Source organism: Emydura macquarii, unplaced genomic scaffold, assembly GCF_026122565.2.
Source record: "Emydura macquarii macquarii isolate MOO-44397 ecotype Brisbane River unplaced genomic scaffold, CSIRO-AGI_Emac_v2 contig_1146, whole genome shotgun sequence".
NCBI classification, from domain to species: domain Eukaryota; kingdom Metazoa; phylum Chordata; order Testudines; family Chelidae; genus Emydura; species Emydura macquarii.
This window is the reverse complement of record NW_027131283.1, coordinates 441,243-463,644: the sequence shown is the minus strand read 5'-3', so window position 1 is coordinate 463,644 and position 22,402 is coordinate 441,243. Positions and strand designations below refer to the sequence as shown.

Below are 22,402 nucleotides of genomic sequence, written 5' to 3'. Positions count from 1 at the left end.
ACACGGTGCACTCCCTATATCAATCAAGTGTGCATGTGAGAGTGTATATGGCATAGGGAATATATACGGACTTTTACAATTTTGTTTAATATTGCTGGGAATTTTAGTATATATTACAAAAACTAAAAAAAGGGTGAAAATCTGTGCAAAATTAATTTCACAGTTTTCTGGGTAAATGTAGAGATTAACACTGGGAAATGCAACAAACAGTGAAAAGTAAGAGATTGATAGTAAAAGTAATTTAATGCTGTACTTTATTTCATAAATTGTACGTACACATCTGCTCACACGTGTGTGTATATCTTCTGTATTTTCAGTTAAAAATAAGCAAAAACTAAAAATGAAGGGCCTCAGGAATACATTAGTAATGTTAATTACTTGCAGATAACAGGCTTAACTCCTACACGTACACGTATGAATCATACCCCTGAGTTATGGAACTACTCATGTGAGTAAGTGTTTGCAGATCAGGCTCAGCAGTTAAAAAGATTTAACTGTGACCACTGTATTTGCCACCAAATATTTACAAACAGTAAGATGAGCATAAAATTGTTGCTTTACTTTATTACTCTTTAGTAGTAATGACCCAAACCTAAAGTCATTGGAGGTTTTGCTATTCTCACATTCCCTGCCCATTTTATTAACTCGTATTATTTGTTAGATGTAAAAAGACAACACCATTATTCAAGTGATGATTTGATTGGAAGTGTGAAGAAATCATGTCACTTTACTCAACCACAGTAGTTTACATGTACATACTGCAGAGTAAAAATATTAAATTCAGTGAGTGCTTTTGAGTTACTCTCTTCAGTATTTTTTTGTCCACCATTACCTTTTATAACTTACAAATATCTTATCTGGAGTGTCATTTATATATTTCTTGCAAATAGGAGGCAGACTTTTCCTGATGTCCACAACATGCTATTTCAGTTCTTTGTTCATACAGGTTTTCTTAGTTACAGTTTTCTTTAATTCACTCCAAATTCCTTCTCTTGGCTTTAAACCAGGTAACATTAATGGCCAAATCACTAAAAACTAAGGGCTAAATCCTGAAACTCTTACTCATACAAAACTCCCATTGATTTCAGAGGATTTTTTCTCTTTTTCATTTTTTGTGAGCTTTTGACCATTGTCACATGCAAAATAAATCCCTTCCCATGATTCCTTCCCAAGAGAATTTTTTGATGCTAATAATAATATTCATTAATGCACTTCACTATCAATTATACCATCATCAAAACACAGATTGCCAACAAGTTTAGGAAAGATTCAGCAGTGCTTCATGATAGTACTTCCACTAGCTGTACAATAAGGGACCAAAGCTTTCATCTTTTAGAATTTCTCCTTCATGCCTCCATGTACAGTATAAGCCTTGTTATCTGAGTGCAATTTGTTAGCTTGTGTTTCATCAGATGATAAAACTTGAACAGTCCATCCATTTTCAAGTTGTCCAGCGGAGGCTTCAACTGCTTTGCATTGTGCTTCCATGTCCAACAAGGTTTCTTACTTGTTACTCTACCATGTAGATCCTCACTCCTCTTTCCGGGCCAAATGGTACAATCTCCCCATGCCTCTGCAGGCAGGTAGGCATTGAAAACCCTAAAGAGCCTGTGGTCCTGCTGTATGGGTGGAATGGGAAAGGATGCAAGTTACAGACTCTGACAGTTTCAGAGCTGTGTGTTATGGAGTCTCTGTGGCACTGAAGCAAGGGCCTAATGGTGGGGGCAGCAGGGCAGGTGGAAGAGCAGGCAGTGGATTTGCCACGATCTATATAGATAGCTCTTCCCTACTACATCAAGGTCAGCTGGGCTCCAATTGCTATTTCATCCTCTGCATTGCTTTAGTGGCTGTGCAGCTTCCTTGTGCCAAGCTATCGAGTTGAGTGCTCAAAGAATCCTTCCAGACCAACCCCTTCTTGATCTCTTATGCCACGTTTGTTTGGGTTTTGTGTGGAAGTGGCAGGAGAAAGGCATTTGGTCCATAGATTCTGCAATGTCATCCGCAACACTGTGTTCCTTAAGCAATTTTTCAAGTCTGGGCTCTCCTGTTTTCTCAGTCTCTTTCATGCTCGCTCTCTTCACTTTGTTGTGTGCTTTGGTTCAGTCAATTTCCCACTTCTTTGTTTTGCATGTAATTTCATTGGGTCACTTTGGGTGTTCTAAACTAGTGGTTTATTTTTATTCAAAGACAAACTATTATTCTGCTTCTGATTTCAGGCCTCAACTCTTCTGTCTCCCTCATGGCACACGCTCTCTCTTTCTCTAAAACGTTGTCAGTGACTGGGATATGGATGGTTGTGCCTAGTGGTTGGAGCAGGAGTCAATAGTCAGATATTGGAGCCCAGGATCAGAGTCAGAAGCCAGGTCTCAGAACCAAGGGTCAGGATCAGGTGATTTGGAGAAAAACAAGGCAGGAGCTAACACAGCCATGGGTAAATCATGGTGTGAGCAGCCCCTGAACTGCTGCTGCTGGGCCTAAGAGCTGGTTTGCTGACTCTTCCCACCGTTCAGACATTGTGTAGCCCACCAGGCAGCCTATTAGGGTATGTCTACACAGCAAAGAAAAACCTGTGCCAGCCGACTCAGGCTTGCAGGGCTCAGGCTGCGGGGCTGTTTCACTGGGGTGTAGACTTCCAGGCTTGGGCTGGGGCCTGAGCTCTGGGACCTTCCCACCCCGCAGGGTTAGAGCACAAACTCCAGCCCAAGCCTGGAAGTCTGCACAGCAATGAAACAGTCCCGCAGCCCAAACCCCGTGAGCCTGAGTCAGCTGGCATAGACCACAGGTTTTTCATTGCTGTGTAGACATATCCTTACAGGCCAGCTGTGCTCATTAAATTGCCCAGAGATTGGCTCTGTTGCAGGCCCTGCTTTCTGACAAACATGCCCTAAATTAAGTGCTAGCTAACTAATCTCTTTTCTTCTTTCAGCCATGGCAAGTATGTGTTTAAAATACAATCTGTTTTAACTTTTCAGCATGAATCAGATTCTGACACCCGTACTCACACTGAATAAGCTACTCCAGAAGTAGCCTCATTCACTTGGGGAAGCTATGTAAACAAGGATACAACATCTGCCCCTTCTGAAAACTTTTGTGGTGACTAAAGTCAGATGTCAATCCCATGATTTAAAAAATGGTTACATGCCTACTTAATTTCTGTTGGTATCTTTTAATATCTGCCATTTAGTACAATTAAACAACTGGTTAAAATAACACAGTATATAGTTCAGGCCTCAATTTAGCAAAGCATTTGAGAACATAATCAGATCTTAACACATATAAGCTTAACTTTAAGTATGTGCTTAAAATCCAGTGATGTCAATTTTGAAGGCAATGAGACTTACGCACATGCTTAAAATTAAGCACATTGTTAGAGGCTTGCTGAATAGGGTGAATTTAAGCATGTTGTTGTTGCTTTGTTGACCTGAGGCCTAATAAAGAACTGCCATAGTATTTTCACCTTCAGCCCACTGTGTGTAAATCTGGGGCGACTATATGCCAGCATTATTGAAATTAACTGCCATTATATGCTAAAGTTTCAGTACAACTCTGATAATGGAAGTGCCTGGTTAATCAATCTTCAGCTATATCCCTTAGCCTTATGTGGACACTTTGCGTTATCCCAGAATGAAGTTCTTTAAAGCCATCCATCATTCTTGTATCTGTGCTGTGCCTAGAGGGCAGCCTTTTCACAGCTAGCCTTCTGGCAGGGGACTTGCTGTCCTGTCTATGTGGTTGGGGACCTGCAGTGCTACTATTTTAAATTCTCAGGCTAGTTCTCTCCTCCATCTAAAGCCCTGTCTATCCAAAGTCTATCCAAAAGCTTGTCACAAACAATGTTGTCCTATATTTCCAATTATTGTTGTATATAAAGAACAAAATAATCTACTCCTTATTCAGTCCTTCCTGAGGTAATTCTCAGAAGTTTTGCCTGAGTAAGGACTAACAAGTTGATCCAGCTGTCCATCTCCTTATTTAGGGGAAAGTGCCATTAAAGTCAGTGGGACCTTTTGCCTGAGTGAGGCGTGCAGAATCAGGACCCTGGGTAAGGCTGCAGGACTGGGTCTCTGTAGATTTGAAATACTAGTTACTAATAAAGTTTGAAATAATGCTCATAGAGGGCTTGGTCGTATAGTGGTAGTAATAGAACATTCCACTGTGCAGACTGACAAGTACACTTCTGAATCCCAGGGCTACCATTTGTACTGCGTGTGTTAATCAGACTCTTCAAAGGCTGTTCATCAAACTTGAATGATAATATTCCCTGTATTATTCTGTTGATATTAAATCAGGTTAGAGGAGTTAAAGAAAAAGTAGCAAAATACTAAGTGGTGTTCTATAAGAACTTGATCCTGCCAAGTGCTTAGCACCCTTGACTCCCTTTTAAGATTGGGCCCTTAGTGTACTAGCTAGAAAACTTTAACTAAATTGAAAATAACAGAATGTAGCTTGACATTATCATGATCTTTAAATTGTGTTTATTTGCTTGGGAACATGTACTAGCTAGTCCCTATACCTATTATCTATTATCTTGTAAATGTTTTATTACCCAGTACCTGTTCCTTTATACTTGTTCAGCTTACTATAGACGTACTTTCAATGTCCCAACATAAGTTTTAAGTGCTGTGTATGTTTGTGAAGCTATATACATTCTTGTTATTATTTTTATAGGTGAATTGTAATGTAGCATCTAAATAACCATGGTTAACAAAAATTGTGTTTTCTGTGTTTGGCTGTTGGAATAAAGGACCAGCTTTAAGGGTTATATACTCAGGGTTGTAAGTTACACTGTGGCTCATAAAAGTGAGTGGGTGTAAATAATAAAGCTGAGTATCTTGCACCAATTTTGACATTCTGTGAGTGTGCAAAAAGAATGTAACTTACAGGCTGAGTACGGCTGGCTGGAAAACAAGAATTCCATTTAGCAAAAATTGTCAGGGTTTCAACACTTATTTTTGTCCTGATGCAGAACAAAACCAAACCCTGGAAAGAGAGAGAGAGGGGGTCTTGATCTGGGTCTCCCACCTCCTAAGTGAGTGCCATAGCCATTCTATTGGCTATTCTGGGGTCAGGATGTTTCTCTTAGGGGCTGGCCAGAAATTACATTCTGGACCTGAGAAACTTTTCAGATGAAAAAATGTTTAGTTAGAAAATTTCCGACCAGTTCAAAGTCTGCAGAGACAGAAAAGGTGCATAGCAGGAACAGCAATTAGTAGGAGGATATAAAATAATACAGGAGACCTTGCTTTATCTCACAGCCTATGTTACTTCTCTTGCTATATCTCTCTTCTGTTCCTTCAGCATGTAAGTTACACTCATTTTGCACACCCACTGAAGGTCAAATCAAAATCAATGCAAGTTACACGATTTTATCACTGATGCCAGGCCAGTTTGCATAGACTGTGTAACACTGTTTATGCCACACCTGCATTTGGCTTGTAGCCTTCTGTGGGAGTTACACCTGCTTATACCAGGCCCAGTGTTTATTATCAGTGACCTCAGTGCCATTTGGTGGTTCTGATTTTTTGGAGAGTGCTCTGCAGTAAATGCAGACATTTTCTTCCCTTAGAAAGAAGCCAAAAGCCAGCAGTTTCAAAAATAGGAGCCTGAAGTTCAACTCTTCAGTCCATATTTAGGTGCTAGGATGAGACTCTGTGCTGTGCCTCTAAGAAGAGCAGCACAAAACTCAGAGCCCAGATGGGTAGGGAGCTAGCATGGCTTTAAGCCATCCCAATCTTTGACTGCTTTGGGTGCTGGAGAAGCCCCTGGAGTAACTTAGATAGCTCTGGGGGCCTGTTTAAATTACAGCAGCCTCTCCAGGCTGCAATATGGGCCGTAGCGCTGTGAGGATCTTCTGCAGTGCTGTGGTCCAGCCCTTGACATACCCCTCCCACTCCTATACTCAACCTTGTCCAGGGCATGCGGAGAGGTCCTGGGAAGGCAGTGCCTGCAGTAGGTGAATCCTCCCGCAGCCAGAACTAGGGCTGTTAGCACTTTTTACACTGCTTCTGTCCAGGTGTAAAAGGGCCAGAGTGGGGAATGAGTATCTGACCTCTAAATAATTGACTTGATTTAAAAATAGAAAGCACTGAGTGTGCAACATCTCCTATTGAAGCCAACAGGAGCTGCTGTTGGTCAACACTTTTGAAAATCAGACCCCTTTATTTAAGTCCCTAGCTGTGGACTTAAGAGCATAAATTTAGGCTCCTATTTTTGGAAATCTTTGCCAAAAAGTCTAAAGTAACCATTCTGAAGCCTTTTTTTTTGCATAAGCATAACAAGGGCTTATCTACTGGGTTATTTCTAATAATTTCTGCTTGGATAGGTACATAATAACAGTGGTAAAACGTGTTCAATCAAGTATTTTTATTCATAGAATACATCTCAAATTTATTTTAGCAGTTTAAATAAAAGACTTTAATGTATATTTAGTCAAGCATTACAGTAGTGAGGGCTTAAGCAGATTAGAAATAAATGAATCCAATTAAAGAACATGTCTCTGAAATTTGATATGTCATAGCTGTGAATGAACTGTTTGCACAGCAATGGTAAAGAAATCATTAATGATTAACTATTTAGAAGAGGTTTAATCAAGGATAAACGGTATAGGACATAGTCACAAACATTTAGGGTAAATATATGGAGATTCTGAAATAATAAGAAACACTTGGCATCAATAGTGACTTTGGTACTGCCATTTGTAAATACATTTATTATTATTATTATTATTAATAATAATAAATACATTTGCATTACCATAGTAACTAGGAGCTCTGGCCATGGACCAGGACTCCATTGTGCTAGAGACTGTACAAAGACAGAAGAAAAAGATGGTCCTGCCCCTCACAACTTATTATTTGTGCTACAGTATCACATAGAGGCCACAAATGAGATCAGGGCCCTGTTTTGCTATATGTCATTCGTACTGATCATAAGAGACAGTCCCTGCTCTGCACAGTTTACATTTTAAATAGACAAGAGAGACAAAGGATGGGAGAAAGGAAATATTATTCCCATTTTCACAGATGGGGATCTGAGACACACAAAGATTACAGGTGGGATTTTCCAGAGCTCTCAATGTGCCTAATTTTGCTCCCAATTGAACTAATTGGTAAAACTCCCTTTGATTTCAATAGGAACTGAGTTAGGCTAACTCTGAGTGCTTTTGAAAATCTCACACTTGGAGACTTGGCAAAGATCAGACAGGAAGTTTATGGAGTGTTGGGGATTGAACCCAGATTTCAAGGGTCCCAAAGTGTCAACAGTACTAAAAAAAATACTTTCAGCAAAAAACAAATTTCATTGATAAAGACTGAGGTAAGAAAGTGTAGCCTGTGCAACAGTAAAACACCTGTAGTAGCTTTCCCTGTAATGGAATATTCTCATGCTGATGTGTGAGAATTTATATCTGCTTGCCAGTGTGCCATTAATACTAATGGGAATTACTGTGCATTCATAAATCTTGACACACTGAAGTGAGAATATAACCAAAGATCAATATCCAAAGGAAGCATTTTTTAAAGAGAAAAAAATTGACAATTTTACCCCTCATTTAATAAGGTTTTAGTTCATTCTGGAATGTGCTTTAACCCCCCCCCCCACACCTATAAATGTAAAGTAATGGAAAACAATGTTATAAAAGGTCAATCAATCCAACAACATATCCAGTGCTGACTTTGTAGGGATGTGCTATGGATTTCTTCATTGTTAGAGTTGCTATCAGATGAAATGTGGAACTAAGCTTCTTTCTTTATGTGTTTGGTGACTGTCCAAGTAGATGTTAGAATTCTCTTGGCACTTTTCAAAAAGCATAGCAGACAGCCTTTTCCTTAGCCAACTTTCTCATTATCAAGCAGATTCTAACATCCAAAGGCCTTTGAAAGCTATATACAAATACATATTGCTTCATTTACTTACACAATCACTGGATATATACCAGATGTGATTTTGGCCCACTGTGTTCTGAGACACCTTACAATTGAAAGATAAACTTTTTATAAACTCACATTACAGAATTAAATTAGTGTTGTCCTATTTTGTTACATTTCTTTTATGCACTGTACGTATTTTCAAAGTTACATGTGAATACAGAGGTAAATGATCTTTGAATATCATTATCCTAAAGTAGCATAGGAATTTTATTAATAAAACAATTACAGATCTTTGACACACACTTTAATTTGGGCAAAACCTCGTGAATTCAAGCGTACAAAGTGTTGCTGTTTGGCAGAAAATCAGACTGCTTCTGTGTACACACATAGCTAGGAACAACACGCTGCATTTCCTAATTGCTGGAAATGCAGCTGGGCTATGAGGATCTAGAGGCCAGAACTCTCTTTTATTTAACTGTCCAAACAATTTGAGAGCAGAAGTGATTGACAATCTGGGACAAGACACCAAGCAGGAAAGCTTTGAAAACATCTTCAGGCACCAACCCATTTGTGCCTGTTAACTTGGTGCAGCAGTGTGTGTCAGTGGGGTACGCATTGTGTTGCACACAAACTGGCCCAGGTAGACTCTGCTGATCCGTTTCAAACAGTACTACATCAACACACAGTAAGGAACTTTTAGTGTGCAACAGCAGGGTCCACACGGGCCAGTTATTGTGTCTTATATTGGTGGGCTTTAGAAGCCACACCCCTCTAATGTGCACTACCACACTGTGTTAGACAAGTTCTTAGTTTGGAGATTGTTCAGTGTTTGAAGGCTAAGTACAGTGATGTGATTCGCAATGTGTGAATCTCATGATGGGAGAAGATAGGTCTGTGACTCCACTACAAATGCAGACCTCTTATTGAGCACTTATGAGGAAAGAAATGCCTGGAACTCAGTGATTGAGACCACCATGCAGAACTATAGTTGCCCAAACTAATCTCATTATTAACAATAATAATAAGTAATCTCTTGAAGGGCCTAATCAAAGCCTGTTGAGTCAGTGGGAACCTTTTCATTGACTTCAATGAACTTCGGATCAGGCCTATGTAGTGCTTTTAATCTAAAAGTGTTTTACAAAAGAGGGTAAGTATCATTATCCCAATTTACAGATGAGGAAATTGAGGCACAGAGATGTGAAGTGATTAGCCCAAGGTCAGACAACAGAACACCAATGAAGTCTGGTAACAGGTGATGAGGGAACTGCAAAAGAGTCAGAGGTTCTTTTCGGTTCAGGTAAGTATTCTAAAGTTTGGATACTTATTCAAATTAAATGAACTCCTTGGGTATCCAAAATTAAAGTCTGCTCTTGATCTCATTGATTTTTGCCATTGGCTTAAATAGGTGCAGGACTGGGCCCTTAGCTTGGAAATCTCACAAGACCTGAACTTTTTGCAAGATGTTTGATACTGTCTGCTTTTGGTTAGGCTAAAAATGCCAGACAGCAGCCTTTCTCATTGCATATTGGCACTTCTACTGCTGGTCCTGGCTTGAACTTGGAAGTACAGAAGTGTATAAAACTGAAAAATAAATGGAAGGTGGGTAAGGGATTTTACCAAATGTTTTTGAACTTCAAAAAGAGTTTGCTTTACATTTAAGATGATGAGTTGGAGGATGGATAAATGTTTTTTTTTTTTTAAATCTCAAATGGTTCATTCATCACTACTAAGTGCTAAGGAAGGTTTCATGAATCCCCCTTCTGACATATCTTGTAAGCAGACTGTTGCTTTTTCCACCATTACTGAGATATGCTGTACAGAAGCATAGGACATAACAGATGAGAATATTGTCCAGTCTGTTGTGCCATCTGCTGCTTCAGAGAGTAATGGAGACAACAAAGAGCAAGAATCTGTTTTCCTTTTATTCATCAGCTGAATGAAGCTTCTTCAACACTGAGAGGGGGAATAAAGCAGAAATGATACAAGTGGACATTTTTTCAAAAGTAGAAAAATGATGTATTATAGCAGTGTGTTTGGACACATAGAAAACTTACAGACACCTTTTTCGCACTCCTGGCATAATTAAACTAAATGGCAAGAACTCAGTGACACAGACTGAGTATTGATTACAGTGAACTTCCAGCAGTGTGGGTTTTCTTTATTATTTCAGTTTAATATTTCCATTGTATGTCAGATTGGCAGAAACAGTTCTTCAGAGCCACTAACTAAAATAAATGCCAATTGCAGTAATGCGTTATTTTAAAAATAACAATACAATATCTGTGTATAAGTACAGGGAACAATGACTATATGTAATTAGTGGATCCAACTCAGCAATTAAAACTACAACACACTTTCTACTGTGAGGACAGATGCCTGCCACATCTCATCAGTAACATTATGTGATCGTGTTTACAGTGCGTAATCCTATTGTATTAATATCACCTTGCACTCGCGCTTGTGTTCAGATAATACCAAACTCTCACCGTAGTGCACCAATGACCTTTTCATTGTGTTAATGGATTAATGCTAATGCTACGCATTGCTATTAGAGTATGATTGTATAACAGGGCATTCTGGCCCTTTAAGATAAACTACAGGCTCTTTTCTTACGTCAGCATAGGATAGGGGAGTTCTGGGAGTTGTTCCCAGGACTAATGGGAATTAGAAGCTGTTACAGAAAGGAGTGCTGGGAAGAAGTGCTAGCTGGTATAAACCTCCCACGCTCCTGCAGAACAAGAAGAGGCTGTGGAAAGAGAAAAGTTTTGGGCCTTTCTAGTAAGGCCCTGAAAGGAATAAAGAGGTGTAGAGGGCATAGAAGTTGGCCTGATGGCATTCTGGCAGAAGGTGGAGAAAGTTCCTTTCTCCAATTCTTTGTGGTAAAGGTGAGAAGATTTGCTGTTGTATTCCAGAATGGGAGGAGTCTGGGTTGAGCAGGATGGATAAATTACCCAAATGATGAAGGAAAGTGAGCCAGCAGCCACAGTAGCACAATAGAGAGGTAAGACACTTGCACAGATTGCCAAGTATTGATATGACAATATGCTCAGATCTCAGTGTGGTGTTACTGCTGTTAAGTTAAACTCCCATGCTATATGGCATAGGATTATAATGTATTGATGCAGATGTTTGTCCCTGTACTTCTACACGTCTTCTGCATAATTTATTGGGCTATTTTTTGTTTTTGATGTACACAAACTGTGTCCCACAGAGTACTGACGATCCCCAGAGATGCTTTCATCACCACAATGATGCCTAACTCTAGCCTTTTCCTTGCACAGTCTCAGTAATTCAGAGCCTCAGATGTGTGTGCCTGTGAGGGAGCTTCCCCATTCACTCTGAGTCCAGTTGTTCCCTCTGGTCAGGTAGAAGGGGGGAAGAGAGTGGGGTCAATCCCCCAGCCTAGTCTTAGAGTCTCGGTCCTTCCCTTGGAGATCACTCTTCTTCAGCAGCTATAACCTGTCTGCCTTCTTGCAGCCAGTCTCTCCTTCACTCTCCCCCTGCCTGACTGCTAGAACTCTGTTTTAAGCAGGTTTTCCATAGGAAGCATGCTTGGCAGCTGCTCAGTGGTGGGAGACTTCTTGGCCCAGTATGTTCCACCATTCCTTTATCCTTAGTGTGGGGTCTTTAAACTCCAATACAGGAGCTTAGTAGCACTGTGAAAGGCTGCAAAGAGGTCCAACAGTAAGACCATGAAGATCTTACTTCTGTCCATGGCCAGGAGGAGTTTGACTTTTGATGCCACTAGAGCCATCTCTGTGCTGCTCCTTGGTCTCACCCCGATTATGAGGTATCCAGGATGTTGGCAGATGTCACATGTTAGAGTTCGATGGTTACTACATTCTCACTTATTTTGCCCAGGAATGGAAGTTTGGAGACAGGACAGTAGCTGGAGAGATCTTGAGATTGTTGGCTTCCTGAGGATTGGGATAACTATTCCATTTTCCAAGGAGTTTGGTAACTGGGCTTCTTCAAAGGATGCATTGACTATTTCTGTTAGTTGCAGGCATAGTTTTTCACTGGGTTTTACCAGCCAGGAGGGGCATGGGTCCACTTCACAGGTTGTGGCTCTGCTATTTTTTTCAGAACTTCCTGAGCTTTGGCATGATTGATGGGACCAAACTTAGTTGGGGTGGTGGGATGGATAATACAATCTAGTCGGGGTGGAGTATTTCCCCAGTTAACTCCATAAATATATTCGTTTGATCTTATCAGTGGAGACAGTTCTTCACAGCAGTCAATGCTTAGTTTGGTGTCTGGGCTATGCAGCCTGGTCTGACTAGCCAGCTCACTATGCAAAATAGCTTCACTGGCCATGTTTCTTCAGTATTGATTGGGGTGGTGTAGAATCAGAGAATCATAGAAGGTTAGGGTTGGAAGGCGTCTCAGGAGGTCATTTAGTCCAACCCCTGTGCTCAAAGCAGGACCAACCCCAACTAAATCATCCTAGCCAGGGCTTTGTCAAACCACACTTTAAAAACATCTAAGGATGCAGACTCCACCACCTCTCTATGTAATCCATTCCAGTGCTTCACCACCGTCATAGTAAAAAAGCTTTTCCTTATAACCAACCTAGACCTCCCCCACTGCAACTTGAGACCATTGCTTCTAGTTTTGTCATCTACTACCACTGAGAACAGCCTAGCTCCATCCTCCCCAGAACTCTCTTTCAGGTAGTTAAAGGCTGCTATCAAACCCCCCCTCATTCTTCTCTTCTGCAGACTAAACAAGCCTCATTCCCTCAGCCTCTCCTCATAAGTCATGTGCTTCAGCCCCCTAATAATTTTTGTTGCCCTCCTCTGGACTCTCTCCAATTTGTCCACATCTTTTCTGTAGTGGGAAGCCTAACACTGGACACAATACTCCAAATGAGGCCTCACCAGTGCCAAATAGAGGGAAATAATCACTTTCCTCGATCTGCTGGTAATGCTCTTACTAATGCAGCCCAATATGCCATTAGTCTTCTTGGCAATAAGGGGACACTGTTGACTCACATCCAGCTTCTTGCACACTGTAAATCCCTGGTCCTTTTCTGCTGAACTGCTGCCTAGCCAGTCGGTCCCCAGTGTGTAGCAGTGCATGGGATTCTTCCATCCTAAGTGCAGGACTCTGCACTTGTCCTTTTTGAATCTCATCAGATTTTTTTGGGCCCAATCCTCCAATTTGTCTAGGTCACGTTGTATCCTATCCTTACCGTCCAGAGTATTTACCACTTCCCCCAGCTTAGTGTCCTCTGCAAACTTTCTCAGGATGCAATTCACCCCATCCTCCAGATAATTAATAAAGATGTTGACCAAAACCGGCCACAGCGCTGACCCCTGGGGCACTCCGCTTGTTACTGGCTGCTAACTAGACATTGAGCCTTTGATCACTACGCCTTGATGATGATCTAACCAGCTTTCTATCCACCTTATAGTACATTCATCCAACCCATACTTCTTTAACTTGCTGATAAGAGTACTGTGGGAGCCGTATCAAAAGCTTTGATAAAGTCAAGTTATATCACATCCACTGCTTTCCCCACATCCACAGAGCCAATCATCTCAGTCATCAAGAAGGCTGGTGGTGCCTTCGTTGTAGTAGTAGTGTTATCCTGTGAGTGTATGTGCAGCAGATGGAGGGATTCAGAATGTATATTTGCACCATGGCCATTCTAACTTTCTGTCTGTGTTGTTAATCTGCTGTAGAACCACTGTGATCTTCTTGGTCATTGTAGGTGCGTGGATAACCTGGGGCCAAGGCATCAATGGTAGTGAAGAACAGTGACTGTACTGTTGTACTAACTCCTTGGTGCACTGGCCTTGTATTTGGGTGGCTTGTTCAAATAGGGTGAGTTGGAAATTGAGGAAGTTCTGGAGTTTTTCAGGAGAAGACCAGCCTGGTTGCTCACTACCCTGGTGGGAGATAGGGAAAGCTCTGATCTCTTCCTGGATAGATGGTGATCTGATTAGGACAGTGGTATGTTTGTGATATCTCCAGTATCCAGTGCTAGGTTGAAGATAAGATGCAACATATGTCTGGCTGCCTGTGTAGGTAAGAGACTGACTGGGAGAATCCTATGGTTTCCATGTGGGCCATGAGATCCAGTGCTGTTGTGTCGCTGACTTAGTCTATATGAAGATTGAGGTCACTGAAGAGGAGGAATCTGGGGGATTCCAGTACCATGGAGGGCAGCAGTTCTGCATGTTCCTTCATGCAGATGACAGAGTTTCAGAGGCAGCTATGTACCCAACTAGCAGTCTGATGTTCCTCTTATCCAATGCCTCACAGATCATATGGATTCACTCAAATGTTTTTGTGTCTGAGATGGAATGTCATCTTTAGCCAAGGCTGCAGGGGAACAGAACTGCTAATCAACGTCTTTTCTTTTTTCTTGTGCCTTCTGTCTGTCTTGGCTTGTGACATAGAGTATTCTGTGGGGCCTAGCAGTGTCAAGCAAGGGTTGGCGATGACATTGAACGATGTCTTAATAAGGCAAGCAAGGCCATGTGCTCCACCCAAAATGAGATCATAGATGGTGCTGGTTTTGTTGACAGCTGACTTTGCATTCATCTCCCAGAGTTTCAGGTTCTTATTTTCTACTTCTCCTCTGTTTAATCATATTACTGATGGAGCAATTAGCTTTAGGATTTATCCTACTGTCTGGTGTTCTTGTGGGATATCTCCTGAACATAGCGATAGTCGAGATTTGGGGAGGGATGGGGTATTGGGGTTTAAGCCCATTTGTGCTGATGTTACTGTTCTACAGATCCTGAGGGCCTGGCAGTGTTGTTCTGCACTGTTGTCTGGAAGATTTAAATGTTGGTCCATAAACAGGCATAGCTGACAAAGGATGGTATTGGAGTAGTAGATGGTGATGTGAGTAGTGAGGGGCATTTCTTCCCATCTCCTTTTTCCCTCTTCTTTATTATAAGTAATGGGTAATTTCAGTTTTGCGAAGGCTTCTATTCCAGGGAGGATGTGGAGCTGAGAAGGTTAGGTTGTGGTAACAGGAGGGGGTAGCCAGAAAGGTTGGATTAGTCATTTATATCATACAGATACTGGGGGAGAGGGAGACAGAGACACTAACAAAACAACCCCAGAGCTTAATAGTAATGTTAAAGACATCTTGTCTTCTTGGTTTTGTCCTAATATTAATTTCTTCTGCAATCTAGTTGCCACAGGAAAGGTGTTGGGTCAGAGCTGGAAGTTACAAACATTTAAAACATTGTGATGTTTTAATAATTAAATGTATAGCCTAACTACAGAATGTTAGCCTCCTTCATTTTAATGTCACATTTGACCTTCCATGCAATCAAACAGCAAATTGGTAGTGTTCAACTGTGCAGAAACAGACGCCTTGCATCCAGAGATATACCTGCACCGAAACCCAGAATCCAAACAATCCCAAAATTAATGAGGATAAAAATTAGAACAGGTTTCTAAATTTTGTTGCTGGGCCTTTCTTTTATAGTAAGCCAAACCAAAACCCTGGATCCAAACCCTCACAATATTTGGGGTGTTCGAAACACAGCTCCAAATATGGCACAGACGCATCTCTATTCAAGCCAATGTTTGGAGAAATGAACTCCTTAAAGAAATAGCTAAGCATTACAAAACATTAATTATACACTGTGGAAACATCTGTCTGTTGTAAACTGAAGATACCGTACCCAGCTACTGCTCTAATTACAGTGGCTCATTTATACTGTACGGTATGTTTCTTGTCTGCGAAACCAGGCTCTCAATAGAAAAGCTGTTCTACTAACTGGTTTCTTGATTACCTGGTACAAACAGGTTTTAGTCTAGAAACAGATGTATTGACCATAAATTAATTTGTCTGTTCAGCAGATTTATTTGTCTAGCTATTCAGAGATTCGTTATATTTAATCACTTGAATATATGGAAGCTTTCAGTCATTTATCAGGTTTGTCCTGCAGCCCTAGTATTTGTTTGAAAGAGTTTCATTGTTCTCAGCGGGGAGATGCAGAGGCTGGGGCACAGTTCATGTATATTTTTAATTGGCATGGCTTACATCAATGTACGTATGATTACAATTCAGGATATGGTAGGCAGAAGCTGTTGAATGATTTGTTATTAATAGTTTTCATTAAGGGCTAGATTGAACCTTTAGATTCAGTCTGGAATATGAGGCAAAGTGCAACTGCACTGCCCCAGAAAAAAAAACACGAGTCACAATTCCTCCTCTGCCCTCCTCTTGCTTTTTTAACTGGCACAAGGGAGGGGCAGAGCCAGGGCTCCTCCCACTGCCCCTGGTCTGTGGGAGGCAGAATCAGGAACACAGCTCCTTCCTTTCTTCCTTCTCCACATGCCAGGATCCTAGTAGGTTTGATGTGATCATGCAGAGAGATGTGGGCTGTTCACTTTCTAGTCCCCTCTCAGAGTTGTGAAGATCAAGGGCACAATCCTGTCCTAAGAATTTATCCCTTATTTTGGTTAGCAAATCATTGTGAACTACTGTTGATCTTCTTAGAATGTATTTGTTATTTTAAACAATTAACTGAAAAGTTTGAATGAATAACCTTCTGACTTTGTGCACTGGTATTTTTGGCTACTCAGTGATTGGTCATTTAAGTTTATTGGAATTTTTTTTATTCTCCCACCAAATCTTTAAACAGGAGAATAATGAATAGTAAATTTTTGGATGGATAATTTGTGAAAGTTTCAAGATTTGCAAACATATTCACAAATATTCATCAGTTTTTTGAATACTTGTGAATAATGAATGATATGATCTCACAAATCACAGCAATCTGATTTCCAAAATAATAATCACAAATCCCATGATTTACCATTCAGTCACTGGCAGCTGTATATGTGTCAGTTTAAAAAATCCATCTGCACCCCTTTAACTGCATTGCTACAAGCTCACTTCCTTGTAATATCATTTTCAAGAGTCCCCCTCATCATTGCTCTGTATTACTGAAGAAAGTTGAGTGCCAAGACGGGGAGAATGTAGTGTATAAGGTAACCATATTTTCAAAATCAAAAACCAGCAATACTTTTGTGTAGACATTTGTTAAAGTAATGAAATAATCATAGGAAGGTCATTTTTTAAATGTGTGCTACTGTAGATACTGCCAGTTTCTAACTAGACAGTGACATATGCATATTTCTTGGAGTGGAGGATTTTTTTCCAGTCACACAGCGTTCTGAATGAATTTATCATTAAACAAATGTAATTAACATTCACTTGGAGCAAAGGATCATCTTTGACAGTGTGTATGATCATTCAGTTTTGGAGAATTTGGCCCCCTTTGCCACTTTAATTCTCTGATACAAATGATAACTGCATAGCACAGCATTTATTACTTGTCTGTTCATCTTTTGAGTAGTGCTGCGTGAAAGACCTGTTTTGTGAAGGATTGTGAGATTATGAAATCTGACTCTGACTCAGAGTGAAACCCGAAAAATTTGAAATGCTCTGAAGGTTAAGGCCAGAAAAAAAATAATTTTGGGTTAATTAAAATATTTTGTTTAAAAAATGTTATAACAGTCTGTTTCCAACAGAACTTTTATCCTATTTTATTCTGTTTTCCTTCTGAAATGATATTCTGGCAAAATCAACCCAGTTTTGTGAAGCCTTTTGATTTCAAAAGAACCACATATTCCAATGGAATATGGTTCTGTCAAAGTTTTTCCAACCAGCTCTACTTTTGAGTCCACTATTTCCCTATAAAACAGAATGAGACAATCGCTGCATTTTCAGGCTTTTCCAATTATTGTAGAGAAAAACTAAAGCTATACAGTTGTCTTGGATGTCTCCTCGCCCCCCAAATTGCTTCCATCCCCCACTTAAGAGAAAAACATGTGTCTGATTAAGATATGGAGTGAGTTTGTCTTATACTTCTGCCTTTAATAGGGATACTGAATATAAAGGACTGCAACTCTCCCTGGACCAAGTGACAGCAACCAAACCATCATTCTCATATGCAAATTCAACTCCGACCATAACGGACAATAGAAAGGGAAGCAAATCACGACTCTCGAGCACAAAGACAAAATCAAGGACATCACCGTATCCACAGGTAGCTGTCTTTGAACAACATGCTTATACCACAAAGCTTTCTTTTATTGCATAACTTGATTTTGGCTGATTTTCAAGCAGGAAATTAGAATGGGCTGAGGAAAGTACCCCTCAATATGAGTTAAGGGTGACAGAATTGGATCCTTAGATTATAAGATCTTGAGGGCAGGAATGTATTGTTGTTAATTGTCTGTAAAATACCATGTATAACTATGGTGCAGCATAAATAAATCACCATCAACCACATATGATGGGGATTTCATGGGGGAGGAACATAAAGAAGAGTTCATAAAGCTCTTTGTAGAGCATATTTTGGTTTGGTATGTGGGGACTTTGAGTTGTGACCATTTGAATGATCCAGTGATGAGATGATCATGTTTTTTCTTAAATTGTTTTTCTAACCCCGTAATTATGAGGAGAAGGCAAGGCAGTGAGAAGCACTTGTGTGGTGATTAGTGGTGAAATGCTTGCTAAAAGAAGTGAGTTTCAAGGTGGGGAGAGGATGAAGTAGCAAGGTGAACTGGAGGAAGAAGGCTCTTCAAGGCACAAAGTTGTGAATAGGAAAAGGAAATGCAGGCTGGTGGTGATAGGTTTCAACAGATTTTAATTCCCTATCTTCCATATTCAGGCTTATGTTTAAAATAAAATCTCTTACCTGTAGTATGAGGTCAAATTTCCAATGGATCTCCAAAGGTGTGCTTGCAAAAATCTGTTCATACAACTGTTTGGCTGCACAGAACCCCATATTTGATCAGGAAAATGTTGTTTGTTGAGCATACCAACTGTTGTGGCTACCAAATATTGAGTCCAGTCCTGTAGGCCTTACTAACATGAGAAGAGCCCCTTGACCTCGATCGAGACACTTGCATGAGTAAGTGGTGCAGGATCAGATAGTTGTGGATGCCTTTAAGAAGTCCAGTTGAATTCTGGCCCATAGTGTTACCTCTTGATATCTCCCTGCAAGACCAATATTTGTCAAAATGGGTTCTTAAAGTGATGAGTCTGAGTCCATACTTGGTGCTTAAATAAGAGACCTGTTTTTCAAAAGTGCTGAGGACCCAGCAGTTTTAACTTACTTCAGTTAGAGCTGCTGGGCATTAAGCACTTTTGACAGAGGACACTTATTTCGGCACCCCAGGGTAGACTCAGACTCCTAATTAAGAATCAAGTTTTGAAAATGGCCATATTGTTACAGTTATTTAATATTTTGATCACATTACACTCTTGTGTGTTATTCAGGGCTTGGTCAAGCAAGTTTTGAGAAATTGTATATACAAAACATTCTTAATGAGATGTTCAACTGTTTAGCTTTTGAACATTTGAACTCACCCATTGTTTTGCGCTGTTTCTTAATAGTCAGCGTTCACTACTGTTAGTTTCATCCAAAGGCCTATAACTGTCTCTCTTTCTTTCTCTGACCTGAGATTAATATCCATACAGATTCTTCCTCCTTAGCATCAGAAATTTTCTTTTGCTAGCACCTTTAGCACCCATATGTATATGGGCCTTAATTTAGTAGCGGTTGTTGCCTGAATGTTTAGTCTCCAATTCAGTTTGCATCCTCATCACCAGCTGAACTGGTGACAGATTTCATCAAACATAAAGCTGTAGCAGTTCTGGTTGCCAATCTCTTGAAAAACGGTCATACTGTACATTGTAGCACCTCACCACAAGCAATGCTGGCAGCTTGTCTGTACCTCATCCCTTCCAGTCACTGAATAAACTGTTGAAAGACCAACCAAAGCTGTTGTAAAGAACTTGCAGCAGGTGGTATTGCCTGTGTCCATCAATTTCCAGCCCACATAATCTGCCACTTAGTTGTGGAGAATTGGAGAGCGACTCAAAGGCATGGTTGTAAAGTGACGATTGAGGTTTTGGCTCACCGGCAGAGCCTGTTTTTTGGGGGGATTCTTACTAAAATTAGTGCCATTGGACATGGAAATCCCTTGGGGTTACCCAGCTGTCAGTGGGTATTTTGATGGAACCCACGCGTTTTTAAATTTGTGTACTTTCCTTTTTTTGCTTTCCTTCCTTACTCTTAGGAAGGAAAAAAGGGAATAATATGCTTTACTGAGTGATGCCTGGGAATCCACTTCTTTGCCAGTTGTGTACCAATAGGGCAGCTACGTTAGATGTGGACTGTAAGAAAAAAAGATTTTAATAACTGCATGGACATTACTAGGGCAGAAGGAGAGGTGCTTGGCTCACTTAACACAGAAAATGTCAACATTTTTCTTAAACCTCATATTATTGCTGAATATGGTAGACTTAGGATATTTGCAGAGAGGAATCCTTCTACAACAAGAAGGGAGGCCAAACTTACTGACCCTCTGAGCTGCATACAACAATCTTCAGAAGTTCAAGAGCTGGGGCGCACCCACCGGGGCTAAGGGTTTCAGCCTTGTGGGGATGGGAGTCTTGAGGCTTCAGCCCTGTGGGAGGCGCCTGCCAGGGCTTGGGGTTCGAGCCCTGTTTCTGCTGAAGCCCCAAGCCTAGGCAGACACACACCATGGAGCTGAAGCCCTGTGGACCCCCCCGCACTGGGAAGAAGCCCCTGGACCCATTAACCTGCCACAGGGCAGAAGCCCCAAGCTTCCCCCACCGTCTGTTAGGCAGAGAATGTACTAGAATCTCTTTCACTAAAAGTGACTTTATTGAATTGGAGGTGCTTGTCAGCATTTCTCTAATTCAAATTGACTATAGCAGAACAGGGACGTGCAATACCTGCCCAGAGAGGGAGAAGGGGCTGTCAAATTGTAGGACAGCCCAATAGTCCTTATGTGATTGGGGGGTTTGCTACTGTCTGAATGCATTGATCAATGCTCTTTACTTGTGCAGCCTGATAATAGAAGTGGAGAGATTAAATGCAGGAAAGGGGATAGAAGAAAGAAGGGATGAGAAGTTGATGAGGTTATGAGAGAAAGGAAAGATTGAGTTGGCTAAAGGATGTCCCTTTTCTCCTTCCCCGCCCCGTTACTATAATTCTGTTTGGGTTCTCCCAAAATCTAGCTCTGGACCTCATTTATTCTGAGCTAGCCCCTGGGCTTCATTTTCTGTACACAGGAAATAGCAACAAAATTGGCAAAACATTTTAATTGTGATCATCTGAACAATTGCTTTGGAGTTTAATCTTCCATTAATAACGATCATTTAAAGAAAAAGTTGAAAGTTCTCAGCCTCTGATGGAAACATTTTATGGTCAGATTTTGATCAGCCTTTATTGTTTCATCTAAACCTCTTCCTTAGTTCTTTTTGGTTAAGCCCATATTCAATAGAGGTTGGGTTTTTAGTAATTATTAGACCATATATTTATTGACTGTAGAAATAACCCTGCCCAATAAGTGCACATTAATTATTGCTAAGTTGCTCTGCAATTGATGTCAATGCCAATTTTGCTCTACATTCACTCTCAAAGGAATTGCTGGGATTCATTCTGCAACCCATACTCATTCTCACTCAGCCAAATCACCCACTCTTTTAAAGGGCTGGGTAAGGACATTAGGAATGGGACCAATGCTAGACAGCCTCTCATTTGTTTATTGCTTCTTGCTGTAGCCTAAAGCTTTGGCAACTACCAATGTATTCCAAACAGCAAAGCAAAACTCTTTTTTATAGTAAACATAACTCCTGATCTGGTGAAGACTCACCAGCAGTGGAGGTTATTTTAATGGACATGCTGTATTACTTTAATCTAAGCCTTTCACCATCTGTTCTGCCTATAATAGTGAATGCAAAAAGAACATATTTTACATTTCAGGGTTACATTAGGAAAAAGTAAGATAAAAGTGATTTAAAAGCATGCATATGTTCTTAGTACAATGCAGCCTGCATCTGTGATGTTTTTTCTCAGGGCTAAGACACAAATCAAGAGGAAAGCTGCTAATGCCTCATATAGTGAAAGTTTTTCATGGAAAAGAGGACTCTACTTTGAGAGGATTTCACTATATATTTAATAGTTTATAATGGTAAAAACCTGAGCAGGATTCCAGGAAATTAGAGAACTGTAACATCTATTGCATGAACATCTGGCATTGTGTGTGAAGCTGGCTGTTGTTGCTATCTATGGAAGGCTAAGGGCTGAGACACCTGTATTAGGTATTAAGAAATAAGAAGTCAGGTGTGTGTCTGGTGGGGGAAAGCGACAAAAAATATTATAGTGTATAGTAGCCTGATACATTTTTATGGCCTTTCTTAAACTAAGCTTTAGATACCATGGGAGGATTGATTTCTTCCTTTTTCTACCCACCAAAATAAAACTCTCCCAAAAATTCTCCTGGGCTATAAAAAGCACCAGTGAGTCTAAATAATTCCTTTCTGGGTTGACGCTAATCCTCTGATCACTTCTCATCAGGCTGGCACACTAAATTAGCACTTTGGAAGATAGCTCTGGTGTCTGGAAGTGCCAGGTCAGTTTGTCAGGAACTGGCAGCCCAGCAGGAAGCAGTTGGAGGACTGGAAGTGGTCTGAAATACATCACTTGAATTCATTGTTGTTTCTTTACTGCCAG

General features: G+C 40.5%; 1 protein-coding gene across 3 annotated transcripts in view; it reads left to right on the top strand.

The window, feature by feature from the left end:
* SIM1 (SIM bHLH transcription factor 1) overlaps nt 1-22,402 on the top strand; it is a 63,213-nt gene that overhangs the window by 24,099 nt on the left and 16,712 nt on the right. For all 3 annotated transcript variants that reach the window (XM_067546513.1, XM_067546514.1, XM_067546515.1), the window contains one exon: nt 17,731-17,896. In XM_067546513.1, coding sequence (XP_067402614.1) covers nt 17,731-17,896 — 166 coding nt within the window. The remainder of the gene's footprint in view (nt 1-17,730; nt 17,897-22,402) is intronic.